Genomic DNA, 14,584 nt, shown 5'->3' with positions numbered 1-14,584 from the left:
GATGTGTTGGCAGCTTAGAAGCAAGGCCACCCCTCGACAGACGAAGATTACACTGTACAAGACACTGATACTACCCTTGCTGTTAAATCGTTCTGAGGCATGGGTACTTGTGAAAGCAGTCGAGGGAGTACATGGAGTGTTTGAGAGAAAGATTCTTCGTAAAATATACGAACCAGTCGGCGTTAATGGAGAATAGCCGTCGTAAGAACCACCAGCTGTATGACAATGATAACATAGTTAAACATATCAACAAAAAAACGGCTGCGTTGGCAAAAATTTGTTATTCAAAACTGCAAAAATGTTTGCTAAAACAGCAGATATTGTCTGCTGAAAATCGAAAAGTAGACATTACCGCTGTATTAGCGGTAATCCGTCCGTCTGTCCGTCCGTCTGTCTGTGGAAATCACGCTAACTTTCGAAGGAGTAAAGCTAGCCGCTTAAAATTTTGCATATATACTTCTTATTAGTGTAGGTCGGTTGGGATTGTAAAAGGGCCAAGTCAGTCCATGTTTTGATATAGCTGCCATATAAACCGATCTGGGGGCTTGACCGATTTGTCTGAAATTTCGCACGTGGTGTTTTGTTATGACTTTCAACAACTGTGCTGAGTATGGTTCAAATCGGTCCAAAACCTGATATAGCTGCCATATAAACCGATCTTGCGTCTTGACTTCTTGAGCCTCCAGAGGGCGCAATCCTTGTCCGATTTGACTGAAATTTTGCACATAGTGTTTTGATATCACTTCCAACAACTATGCTGAGTATGGTTCAAATTGGTTCATAACCTGATATAGCTGCCATATAAACCGATCTTGGGTCTTGACTTCTTGAGCCTCTAGGGGGCGCAATCCTTGTCCGATTTGACTGAAATTTTGCTCGTGGTGTTTTGGTATCACTTCCAACACCTGCGCTAAGTCTGGCTCACATAGGATCATGTCTTGATATAGCTGCCATATAAACCGATCTTGGGTCTTGACTTCTTGAGCTTCTAGAGGGCACAATTCTCATCCGATTTGGCTGAAATCTTGCATGAGGTGTTTTGTTATGACTTCCAATAACTGTGCTAAGCATAGCGCAAATCGGTACATAACCTAATATAGCTGCTATATAAACCGATCTGGGATTTTGACTTCTTGAGCCAATAGAGCGCGCAATTCTCATTCGATTTCGCCGAAATTTTGTACAACGGTCTAATATGGTCTGAATCGATCAATAGCTTGATACAGCTCCCATATGAACCTATCTCCCGATTTTGCTTCTTGAGCCCCTACAAGGCGCAATTCTTATCGGAATGAAGTGAAATATTAAACAATGACTTCTACAATGTTCAGCATTAATTTATGGTCCGAATCGGACTATAACTTGATATAGCTCCAATAGCATAACAATTCTTATTCAATTTTCTTTGTTTGCCTAATAAGAGTTACCGCGCATAGAGCTCGACAAATGCGATCCATGGTGGAGGGTATATAAGATTCGGCAGGGCCGAACTTGGCATCCCTTTTTGTTTTCCTTTTTTTTGAGAGTATTAGCGATTTTTTTAAATCAATATAACAAGTAGGCAATAAATTAAAAATATTTAAAAAAAAATTACATTATTAGCTTTTTATCAACAAAAAAAAGCTTAAAGTAACGAAATCCTTCATAGGTTATTTCTTGGCTATGACAGATGGTGCCAGTCTTGAGTGAAACTTTGGCGAGGGGATACCACTTGAGCCTGGCTTGCTATGACGGTTAGAAATCTGGGTTTTCTGTGGGCTATTCGAAAGGGAAGATCCTGCTTTTCCAACTACGCTAGAGCGTGGGGTGTTGCGATCAGCCACTGAAGTAGGCATTTTCTCCTCAAATGAAAGTTTTTTCCCAACTGGACTAGCGCGTGGTATACAAGTATCTATGGATTTGCTAGGAAGTTTCTTTTTTTGAGGGCTTTCCAGAGAACGGGCAGACTTTAGGCCAGCCTCAGAAACTTCCTTTTCATAGGCTAGACTAAAGCGAGGGGTTAGGGTGCGATCTCCAGTATCAATGTCGGAATAACAAAGACTTTCATCCAAAGTTTCTACACCTGAAGTTCTTTGTATGTCCACATGATCCCATTGTGCCACAGCTTCACTGACTAATTGCAAAGTTTTTGTATTTTCATCTCCTTCTCCTATTTGTGAGTTAAAAGTTTCTGTTGCCACATCTTTCTCAAATACTAACAGCAATCTTAATTTTCCCTTGGTTTCATCCAAAAATTCCAAAGCTTTCTGCAAGGTTTCTCGCTGGAATTTGTAAGCTCTGAGGCTTTCCCGCTGATATTTTGGCAAACGATATAAACGAGTGGCAGTTTCCAACTCACCCGACACCAAAGACTGCAAAAATGAAAGCTTTGAGGAGATTTTGATCACCATAGTTGGCGAACCATCTGGTGCCAATAAATCCTCTGGCTGTAGCAATGGCCTAATCTTTAAAAGGCGTAGCTCATATTTGGCCCTGTTAAGACTTCTTTTAGCGTTAATAGACTGCAGAACATTGCAGGTAACCCCCAGCTCGGATTTCTTGCGGCCTCTGGGCCTTGAAGGGATTTTTCCATATTTGTTCATGGCGACCAACAAAAGTGTTACCAAGGCCACAACACCCATCAAGGCCAACATTATCTGCCACAGCAAAGCATTTATGGCAGATTCTGCAGCATTGCGTTGAGTTAGTTGCAAATAATCACGAATGATTTTTCCCTGCAAGTCTTGACAGTTAATCAGAGACAATCTCTTTGGGTGTATGGGTATGGGTTGCGTCGGCGACATTAATTCGGTGTTCACTGGTGGGAATATGGTATTCTTGATTTTTGTCCACAGATAGTAGCTGGGAGTTGCCACTACGGTCATTTTTTTCTGGCAATGTTTGATGGCCTGTTCAAACCAATTGAAACACATGGTTGCAAGCTGCAGATCAGGATGTATGGTATGACAGAAATGCTCCATGAAAGTATTTGGTTGCTGTAATACTCAAAAGCTTAGCAAATGGTCCATGAATTTACATTCGTACTTACATGGTCATTTTGAAAAGGTTTTATATGAACGACACCCATTTTTGTCATAAGAAATGTGTTTCAAGATAAACCAATGAAACAGAAAAATTATGACATATGTAAATTTCCTGCCAGCTAGAAAAACCAACGAAGAACAAAATATGGAAAAATGAGGAAAAAATCAAAGAGTACTTTGTCTCATTTTGTCCGTCTAATAGGTTTTGAAAACAAAAAGTTTTTCTAAAGTAGTTCATTCGGGAAGACATTTTTATGATTTTTTTTTTAGTCAAAAGACAAAACATCGTTGATTTAAAAATGAAATTCTGATGCTTTGTCTGTTAGGTTGTTAGTTTTTTTGTCGGTTCCGTATCGACTCAAAAACGGCTGAACCGATCTTCATGAAATTTTCACAGATGGTAGAGTTTAAGCCTCCCGACGAAAATAGGATACCAAATTTTTATACCCAACACCATAGGATAGTAATATTTTGGGTTGCCCAAAAAGTAATTGCGGATTTTTCATATAGTCGGCGTTGACAAATTTTTTCACAGCTTGTGACTCTGTAATTGCATTCTTTCTTCTGTCAGTTACCAGCTGTTACTTTTAGCTAACTTTAGAATAAAAGTGTAAAAAAGGTATATTTGATTAAAGTTCATTCTAAGTTCTAAGTAAAAATCCGCAATTACTTTTTGGGCAACCCAATACTAATCTAGTCATTCCGTCAGTGTGAGTACAGGAGTCAGAATGAAGTCCGGAAATTCTGCCAAAGAATTAAACACCAAACCGATGACTTTGGTGCAGACACATCCTCCTGTAGAGACAAAGAAGGACATCTGGTAACTGACACTGATAACATGCTGAGGATATGGAAAGAACATTTTACCCAACTGCTAGTGTCCGATGTTGGCGGCGGAGAGGATGACGCAGAATCAATCCCTGATGATGGTATAGAATGTTTATCTTCTAGTCAGAATGAGGTCCAAGTAGCAGTAACCCGACTAAGGAACAACAAGGCAGCAGGAGCCGACGGGTTACCCGCTGAACTATTTAAGACCGGAGGCGACACGCTGATAAGGTGTAAGCATCAGCTTATCTGCGCAATCTGGCGCATACCCGATGATTGGAACCTCAGCATACTATGTCCCGTACACAAGAAAGGAGACAAGACGGAATGTGCCAACTACAGAGGAATAAGTCTCCTCCCCATCGCATACAAGATACTCTCGAGCGTACTGTGTAAAAGATTAAAACCTAAAGTCAATGAGATAATTAGGACCAATCAATGCGGCTTTAGACCAGGTAAATCCACCCTAGACCAGATATTCACACTGCGCCAAATCGTGGAAAAGACCCGAGAAGGACCTACCATCACTTTGTTGACTACAAAGCTGCCTTCGATACTCCTTTAGGTTCAAAAGTATTTCAAGCCATGTCTGAGTATGGTATCCCTGCAAAATTATTAAGACTCTGCAGGATGACACTTGCTGGTACGCGTTCCTCAGTAAGAATAGGAAAGAATCTCTCCGAACCATTTAATACCAAACGAGGTTTCAGACAAGGAGACAGCCTATCGTGTGATCTCTTTAATATCATGCTGGAGAAGATTATACGAGATGCAGATGTGAATAGATATGGCACACTAATCACAAGAAAACACATGCTACTCGCCTATGCCGACAACATCGATATCATAGTTCGGTCACCGGAAGTAGTAACTGCAGCCTTTGAAAGAATCGAAAGAGAGTCAGTGAAAATGGGTGAGGTAGTAAATGGAGATAAGACGAAATGGATGGTTTCAACTCCCAAATAGCCCTGCACAACCTAGCAGATAAAGAAAATGGAGAAAGTTGGGAACCACAACTTTGAGACAGTCAGTAACTTTATCTACCTCGGCACCGCCGTAACCAAAACGAATGATACCAGTTTTGAGATTAAGCGAAGAATAATACTGGCAAACAGATGCTACTTTGGACTAAGTAAGCAGTTTAGAAACAAGGCACCTCTAGGCTGACGAAGACTACACTGTACAAGACAATGATACTACCCGTGCTGTTATATGGTTCTGAAGCATGGGTGCTTGTGAAAGCAGATGAGGCAGTGCTTGGAGTATTTGAGAGAGATTCTTCGTAAAATATATGGACCAGTTTGCGTTAACGGAGAATATAGGCGACGTATGGACCACGAGCTGTATGAGCTTTATGACGACGATAGCATAGTTACAGGCATCAAAATACAACGGCTGCGTTGGCTAGGTCATGTTGTCAGAATGGATGAAGAAGCTCCAGCAAAGAAGTCTTTTGAAGGCAAACACGATGGTACACGCAAACCGGGAAGACCAAAAGCCAAAGTGGTGGGAGACACCTCGAAACTTGGTGTCAGAGATTTTAGAATGAGCGCAGAAGATCGAGGCGCTTGGAACGCTATTCTACGTTCGGCTAGTGGAACTAATATTCTGTCATAGCCAATTAAAGTAAAGTCATTCCGTCATGTAACACCTCGAAATATTAATTTAAGAGCCCCTAAAGTATATATTGGGTTGCCCAAAAAGTAATTGCGGATTATTTAAAAGAAAGTAAATGCATTTTTGATAAAACTTAGAATGAACTTTAATCAAATATACTTTTTTACACTTTTTCTCAAAAGCAAGCTAAAAGTAACAGCTGATAACTGACAGAAGAAAGAATGCAATTATAGAGTCACAAGCTGTGAAAAAATTTTTCAACGCCGACAACCCAATTACTTTTTGGGCAACCCAATATATTCATGATCGTCTGGACTTTCTGGGTCTATCTAGCCATGTCCGTCCGTTTGACGAAATCGCTATAGCGGTTGAATGCGAAATGCTAGCTTGCTGAAATTTTCCACAGATACTTGTTATTAATGTAGGTCGATGAGGATTGAAAATGGTCCATATCGATTCAGATTTGGATATAGCACCCATATAAAGCGATCTCCCGATTTGACTTCTTGAGCCTGTGGAAGCCACAATTTGTGTCTAAAACTTTGCACATCGTGTTCTGTTATGACTTGCAACAACTGTGTCAATTACGGTCCCAATCGGTCCAACTCGGTCTATAACCTTATACAGCTCCCATGTAAACCGATCGCCCGATTTGACATCTTTAGCCACTGGAAGCAGCAATTTTTGTCCCATTCAGCTAGAATTTCGCAGATGGTGTTCTGTTATGACCTCCAACAAGTGTAGTAAGTACGGTCCAAATCGATCTATAACCCGATATAGCTGCCATATAAACCCATCTCCCGATATCACTTGACCCCTGGAAGCCGCAATTTTTGTTCGATTTGGCTGAAATTTTGTACATGGTGTTCTGCTATGACCCAACAACTGACAGAAGTAAGAATGCAATTACAGAGTCACAAGCTGTGAAAAAATTTGTCAACGCCGACTATATGAAAAATCCGCAATTACTTTTTGGGCAACCAATATAACCTGATATAGCTCCCATAAACACCGATCGCCTAATTCACATATTTAGCTCCTGGAAGCCGAAATTTTTGTCCCATTCAGCAAAAATTTCGCACATAGTGTATTGTAATAACTTCCAACAACTGTACCAAGTACGGTCCAAATCGGTCTATAACCAGACATAGCTCGCATGTAAACCGATGTCCCGATTTGACTTATTGAGCCCTTACAAGTCACAATGTTTGTCCGATTTGGCTGAAACTTTGCTTGCGGTGTTCTGTTACGACTTTCAACATTAGTGCCAAGTACTCACCAAATTAGCCTATAACCTGATATAGCTTTTCTATAAACCGATCTCTCGATTATGTTTGGTCGGTTCCTAGAAGCTTTAATTTTTGCTTGTTTGACGGACTTGTTTGGGGGGACGCCCCATCCCAAAATCCACCCGAACGGACATGTTTACCGAATAGGACAATATGGGTATCAAATTAAAGGTATTTAAGGGTAGATCACGAACTTGGTGTTAAAATGACGCCATAAGTGTCGTGGGGGTCCCCCACCCCAAATACACCACCCAACAGGACACTTTTACCGCTTTGGACAATATGGGTATCAAATGAAAGGTATTTAAGAGTAGAGTACGAACTTGGTATAAAAATGTCACCTTAAGTGTCGGGGGTGGGGGGGGGGAGTCCCCCAAACCCCAAAAACTCAACCCAACAGGACACTTTTACCGCTTTGGGCAATATGGGTATCAAATGAAATGTATTTAAAAATGGAGTACAAATCTGACATAAAAATCTATTCCTTGGTATCTGAGGGGCCATCGCACCCCCCAAAACGCCCAGCAGGACATAAATACCGATTGAGACAACATGGATATCAAATGAAAGGTATTTAAAACTATAGCAAAAAGCTGATATAAAAATTTATTCCTTGGTAGCTGAGGCGCCCCCAAAAACCCCCCAACAGGACATTTTTACCGATTGGGACAATATGGGTATCGAATGAAAGGAGTTTGGAATTGAGTACACATCTGTTATAAGAATTTTGTCCAAGGTGACTGAGGGGCCTCTCTCATCCCCAAAAACCTCTCAAAACGGGCATTATAGTCCAATGTGACAAAGTGGGTATAAAATCAAAAATCTTTGAGAGTGAACAAAATCGTGCTCTAGCACTATGCTGATAATATTTTCGGCCCCTATACTCCCTTCGAAGCGGCCATGTTTGCCTACTATGACAACAAGGGGCTCAAATCATAGGTATTTTATAGTGGAAAACGTATTTGATATCCAATTTTGAGACCAAGTGTTTTGAGGGTAGTCTCACCCCATTTGGTATGACTTCCAACAACTGTGCTAAGCATGATCTAAATCTGTCGATAGCCTGGTATAGCCTCCATATAAACCAATCCCTCGATTATGTCCGTCTGTCTGACTGTCCCTGTTAATTTGTATACATAGTACAGGTCTCAATTTTCATCCGATCGTCTTGAAATTTGGCACGAACCTTTTCTTGGGCCTAGAGACGAAGCCCATTGAAATTGGGAAAAATCGGTTCAGATTTGGATATCGCTCCCATATACATGTTGGTCCGATTTAGACTAAAATTGCATTTATATCTCCATTTGAAAACTGATTCTCAGGAAAATTTGCATTAGGGCTTCTCTTATAACTCTCGACATTACTGGTGAATTTCGTAGAAATCGTTTCAGATTTAGATATAGCTCCAATATATATGTTCGTCCGATTTGGACTAGTATTGCAATAATTTCGTCATATGGTAACCGATTCACACGATTATTGTCGCATAGGATTCCCTTACGACTCCCGGTATTGCTATTGAATGTTATATAAATCGGTTCAGATTTAGATATTGCTCCCATATATATTTCCGCCCGATTTTGAATAAAACTCCATAATTTATTAATTTGTTAAACTATCTTTACAAAATTCGGTACGGAAGCAAATTACAAAAAAACAATTTTTGCAAATTATAACTTTTCTAATGACTGATGAATTTCATAGAAATTTGTTCAGTTTTAGATATAGCTGCCATATATAATATGCATCTCCAGACATTCACGTTTTAGGCCTTTGCCAACACATTTATCAATCGATCTTCTAAAAAAATCAAATTTAAGCCCTTCGCTCTAGTAGGCAAAAAACTTGAAAAATTAAAAATTCGGCAGAGTCCGGCCTGGATTCGAACCTGGGCACACGGAGCAACAGCGAGAGCCATTGCCGTTGTCTTGGCATTCGAAGCCATCAAAACAACTTCCAACAGATGCACAAAATCATGTGTAGTACGGAAGAAGTGTAATTTGTCACAGAAAGAATGTCTGTACAAAAATACATGCATGTGGAAAAGTACAGCTTATAGACATGGTTGTCGAGCGTGGTTAATGTGGTAATTGTATTATAGTTGCGTTTTCGCTATTAATGCGATTCAAATACAACATACCAAGGCACGGCGATTGAAGCCATCACTACTAATATGGTTGAAAAGTCTTCTTATCAAAGACGAAATGCGTCCCATAGTGGTTGCCGATGCGTCCCATTGCCGATGTCTTAGCGTTCGTAGCCATCAATACAACTTCCAACAGATGAACAAAATCATGTAATCATGTGTAGTACGGAAGAAGTGTAATTTGTCACAGAAAGAATGTCTGTCATTACACGAAAATACATGCATTGGGAAAAAGTACAGCTTATAGACAAGGTTGTCGAGCGTGGTTAATGTGGTAATTGTAGTTTGTAGATGAGTTTTCGCTATTAATGCGATTCAACGCACGGCCCTTGAAACCATCACACCTAATATGGTTGAAAAGTTTTCTTATCAAAGACGAAACGCGTCCCATAGTGTTTGGTGTATGTGTTGCTATTTTTGGATTTCCTTTTCCATTGCATCTCCGATTATTGAGCTCGTCTCGAAAGAGAAACAAACAAAAATTTTAGGCAAATTTTAAATTGGACGACAGCATATTAAATGTGGTGTAGGGTATCAAAAGATCGGCTTCGCCTGACTTTAAACCATCCTTACTTGTTTTATGATTCGTTTTGGCAGTTGTTCAGGCGAAAAATCGAAGTCAGTACTAGGCTTAGAGATAAAATTTCTATGAAATTTTTCTATAATTCGTTTTTACAAAGCTAAAATTTCAATTGCATTTTCTTCTCCTACTTTTAAAACATCACTCATTACTTGTCTCATACGAAACCTTTTTATACAGCCCCGCTTAGTTGGTATGAATGAAGAAGACTTGTAAAGTCGGAAAAAAGATTTTTTTGCTTCATCATTAAAATCAATCCCATTGAAATTCTCATCCAAAAACCCGTTTTTTATTTATATATATGAAAAAAACAATCAACATTGAATATCGAATATGGACAAAGCCAAAAATAGCAATTCTATGAATTCTATACGATTAGTTTGTCATAGTTTATCAAGTCGTGAAGTCTTTGAACAGTATTCAGGGAGTAAAATGCGATTTTCGTTCATTTTTTTAGTGGCCATAACACTCTTTTGTATGTTGAGCTCAGGCCTAGCTCAACTTAATTGTAATCGTGGTTTTGGTGCCGGAGTTCCTGGTTCTAACTTTGGATGTCCCAATGTTCAAATTCAAATGCCCAAAGGGGAAGAGAAGATGCTTTCGCAAAGGTCCTAAAAGTGATAATCGAGAGATAAATATCTAAATCGGAAATGATTTCTATGAAGTTCTCCCGTGATCTGAAAACCCAGAAGAGAAACCTTCGTGCCAAATTTTATTTCTTTTTTCACGTAACCAATTTTCCTTTTAAATTTGCGTCTCCGATCATTGAGAGCTCGTCACGAAAGAGAAACAAACAAGAATTGTAAAATTTAATAATCTTCGCCCTAACAGACAAAAAACTTGAAAAATGAAAAACTTGGCAGAGCCCGGCCGGGATTCGAACCTGGGCACACGGAGAAGCGGCGAGAGCCATTGCCGTTGTCTTAGCGTTCGAGGCCATCAATACAACTTCCAACAGATGCACAAAATCATGTGTAGTACGGAAGAAGTGTAATTTGTCACAGAAATAATGTCTGTCATTACACAAAAATACATGCATTGGGAAAAGTACAGCTTATAGACATGCTTGTCGAGCGTGGCTAATGTGGTAATTGTATCATAGTTGCGTTTTCGCTATTAATACGATTCAAATACAACATACCAACGCATGGCCCTTGAAGCCATCACACTTAATATGGTTGAAAAGTCTTGTGTGTGCTGCTATCTTTAGCTTTCCTTTTCCATTTGCATCTCCGATCATCCAGCTCGTCTCGAAAGAGAAGCAAACAAGAATTTCTGGACGTCAATGTCGGTGGGAATGACATTAGCCGGAAGTCGATTCCACATACAAATGGTTCGGGCGAAAAATGAATTTTCGTGGTAATCCATGGTTCGGTTGACTGGCCAATCAATTACAAATGTATGTGAGTTACTGGCAAGTCTTGTATTCCTGGTGAACATCGTTACGTCAGGGATAAGAAGACGAATATCCCTGGAACACACGCTATGAAAATAACGACAGAGCAATATATCGCTACCCACATCCCGACGATGTTCTAAAGAAGCAATAGAGTGCATACTCTGCTGTCCCCAATCAACACCATCGCTCTGCGTTGAATGCGGTCAAGTAGCTCCAAGGATGATTTTGGAGCTCCCGCCCATATATGAAAGTTATATTCCTTCCTCGGCCTGATGTAGATAGTATAGATATTGAGAAGAACAGAAGAGGTGAAATATTTCTTGCACCGCTTAAGAAAGCCCCTACATTTGAATGTTTCTTTCGACACTTGGTATACAAGTTTTGACCAACGGACATAACATTTTATCTGCATGTCCAGAACATCAAGAGCATCTGACTGCTCAATATCTATACCGTCGATAGATATCGACGATTATAGTGGGGCAGTGAATCGCTTGTGGGACAAGAAACAGCACTGGGTCTCCTATGCGTTAAAGTCTACCCTGTTCATTCTACCCCACTTGGAAATGGCCCACATCTCCTGGGAGAGTGTCTCATCCATAATGCGCCTCCTGTTCATTCGTTCAAATCGGACGAATATATATCTATGGGAATTATATTCAAAACTGAACCAATTTCGATTAAAATTCGATGGTTTAGTGCTATTCGCAGAAAAAAGATTTATGTAAAATTTTGGGAAGAAATGAAAATCGGTCAATAAGTATATAAGGGAGTTATATTTAAATCTGCACCGATTTCTATGAATTTCACCAGTAATATCGAGAGTCATAAGAGAAATCTATGTTTGAAATTTCGTGAGAATCGGTTTACAAATGACCATGTTATTGCAATATTAGTCAAAATCGGAGGAACATATGTATGGGAGCTATATCTAAATCTGAACCGATTTTTTCCGATTTCAATAGGGTATGTCTCTAGGCTATAAAATATGTCCATACCAAATTTGAAGACGATCGGATAAAAATTGCGACCTGTACTTTGTACACAAAATAACATGGATAGACAGACGAACATAGCTAAATCTTATCAGAAAGTGATTTGAAGTCGATCGGCAGTTGTAATACCCTGTACAACAATAGTGGTGTTCGATATAATGACTCACAATCGTAATATGGCATCAAAGCTTATTAAGTTACTTTTTAGCTTTTAGAGAGCACAACAAGCCGATTACTGGCTTAGGTGTAAGTCTATAGTGGCACGGGGCAAATCAATATATGCACCCTCTTTTCAACCTAACCTAACCTAAGTCTTACATTCTTCATACTCAAGTCTATGGTGCGTATAGTAGCTACAATGATAAACAGTTGAACATCTGTCGAAGAAAAAGACATAGCGTGCCAGGGGGTTTCAACCATTGATAAACCACTAACAGTACTGGAGGCCACTGTAGCGCAGAGGAGGCATAAGTAGCGCATGTCCGCCTATGACGCTAAACGCCTGAGTTTGAATCTTCGAAGAAAATCAGAAAAAATTATTTAGCGGTGGTTATCCCTAATGCTAGCGACATTTATGCGGTACTATGCCATGTGCAGAAGCCATGTAAAAACTTCTCCCCAAAGAGATGTCGCATTGCGGAGAATCGTTCGGACTGAGCTATAACAAAAAAAAAAAAAAAAAAAAATAGTGCAAAGTTCGGCCTGGCCAAATCTTATATACCCTCCACCATGGATCGCATTTGTCGAGTTCTTTTTCCGGTATCTCCTTTTAGGCAAACAAACGATAAAAGAAAACAATTGCCATGCTATTAGGGCTATATCAAGTTATGATCCGATTCGGACCATAATTGACTTGAAAGTTGGAGAGCATAGTAGAAGTCACTGTGTATAACTCAGCCAATTTGAATAAGAATTGCGCCCTTTAGGGCTCAAGAAGTATAAGCGGGAGATGGGTTTATATGGGAACTGCATCAGGCTAGAGACCAATTCAGACCATTTATGACACGTTTGTTTTAGGTCTTGGGAGAAGCCGTTGTTCAAAATTGGAGCCAAATCGGAGGCTCAAGAAGTCAAGATCCCAGATCTGTTCATATGGCAGCTATATCAGACTATAGACCGATTTGAACCATACTCAGCACAGTTGTTGGAAATCGTATCAAAACACCTGGTGCAAAACTGCAGCTAAATCGGATAAGAATTGTGCCTTCTAGTGGCTCAAGAAGTCGAGATTCAAGATCGATTTATATGGCAGCTATATAAGGTTACGGACTGATTCGAACCATACTTAGCACAGTTGTTGGAAGTCATAACAAAACACCTCATGCTAAATTTTAGCCAAATCGAATAAAAATTGATCCCTCTAGAGGTTCAAGAAGATCAAGAAGATCTAGTGGCTCAAGAAGTCGAGATTCAAGATCGATTTATATGGCTGCAATATAAGGTTACGGACCGATTCAAACCATACTTAGCACAGTTGTTGGAAATTTTAACAAATCGGAGAATATGACAGCAATATCAAAACATGGGCCGATATGACCCATTTACAATCCCAACCGACTAACACTAATAAGAAGTATATGTGTAAAATTTCAAACGTCTAGCTTTACCCCTTCGAAAGTTAGCGCGCTTTCGACAGACAGACGGACAGACATGGCTAGATGGACTTAAAATGCCATGACTTTATGGGGTCTTAGACGAATATTTCGAGGAATTAAAGACAGAATAATGAAATTAGTATGACCCCATTCTTTGATGAAGGGTATAAAAAGAAATATTATGTCAAGTTCAGCCGGGCCGAATCTTATATACCCTCCACCATGGGTCGCATTCAAACAACGCGAGCAAAATTTGAGCCAGATCGGATAAGAATTGAGCCCTTTCGAAGCTCAAGTCATCAAGACCCAAGATCGGTTTATATGGCAGCTATATCAAAATATGGACCGATTTGACCCCATTTACGATCCCAACCGGCCTACACATATAAAAAGTATGTACTCTATGGGATCTACGGCACATATTTCGAGGTGTTACAAACATAATGACGCAATTAGTATACTCCCATCCTATGGTGGAGGGTATAAAGGTTAAAAAGTGTTTATGCCATATGCTTTCAAAAAATATATATATTCATTCAATCGGATATTGTCCGGTCATAAATAAGTTGAATTATTACGACTTTGTTTATGACTTACCAACCAAAAGCTATACATCTTCAATATATTTCTTACCTGCAAAAAAGAATAAACAGATATTAGGCAAAGTAAAAACGAAACAATAAAAAAAAAATATTTGTTTTAAATAATGAAAGAGGAGTTTAAACAGGCAGAAACGTATTGGATAGCAAACAGCATGCAAAGAAATTTTAATAGTAAAAATTTCGTCAAGAAATTTTTGTAGTAAAAATTTCGCCAAGAAACCCTGGAACAACTCGATGGTACACGTTTCCCGGGAACTCTCCAACGGACCACGTGACGTCAGAAGAGTTTGTCACTGGTATGCATGGTTCTCTCACTGTCATGCCGTTCAGACTTCACTAAAAAAAGGAGGTCCTTATCATTGAGCTTGAATTTGGAGCGGACAGCACTCGTTGATATGTGACAAGTTTGCCGCGGTTCCTTAAATGTTCATGGCCAAATTTGTGTTTTAAGCGATGTGGATAGTTTAATTGTAGGAACTAGAAGGCATCTCTCATCTCATAGGGCACCAA

At 39.6% G+C, this 14,584-nt stretch overlaps 1 protein-coding gene and 1 long non-coding RNA gene across 2 annotated transcripts in view; both read right to left on the bottom strand.

Moving 5' to 3' along the window:
* LOC131997594 (uncharacterized) overlaps positions 1–14,584 on the bottom strand; it is a 348,184-nt gene that overhangs the window by 235,746 nt on the left and 97,854 nt on the right. The gene's annotated exons all lie outside the window — the stretch shown is intronic.
* LOC106088237 (uncharacterized) lies at positions 1,591–3,086 on the bottom strand. Its single transcript, XM_013253655.2, has 2 exons — positions 3,029–3,086; positions 1,591–2,975 (listed from the first exon to the last, which is right to left on the bottom strand). Exons 1-2 carry the CDS (start codon positions 3,074–3,076, stop codon positions 1,650–1,652), a joined length of 1,374 nt encoding a protein of 457 aa, XP_013109109.2. The 5' UTR covers positions 3,077–3,086; the 3' UTR covers positions 1,591–1,649.

Source organism: Stomoxys calcitrans, chromosome 5 (genome assembly GCF_963082655.1).
Source record: "Stomoxys calcitrans chromosome 5, idStoCalc2.1, whole genome shotgun sequence".
Taxonomy (NCBI): domain Eukaryota; kingdom Metazoa; phylum Arthropoda; class Insecta; order Diptera; family Muscidae; genus Stomoxys; species Stomoxys calcitrans.
This window is presented reverse-complemented; position numbering and strand designations above follow the sequence as displayed.

Coding starts and splice junctions, on each gene's coding strand:
- LOC106088237 (XM_013253655.2), bottom strand. CDS start 3,076: ATGACAAAAATGGGTGTCGTTCATATAAAACCTTTTCAAAATGACCAT. Junction 2,976..3,028: donor AACCTTTTCAAAATGACCAT/GTAAGTACGAAT, acceptor TGAGTATTACAG/CAACCAAATACTTTCATGGA.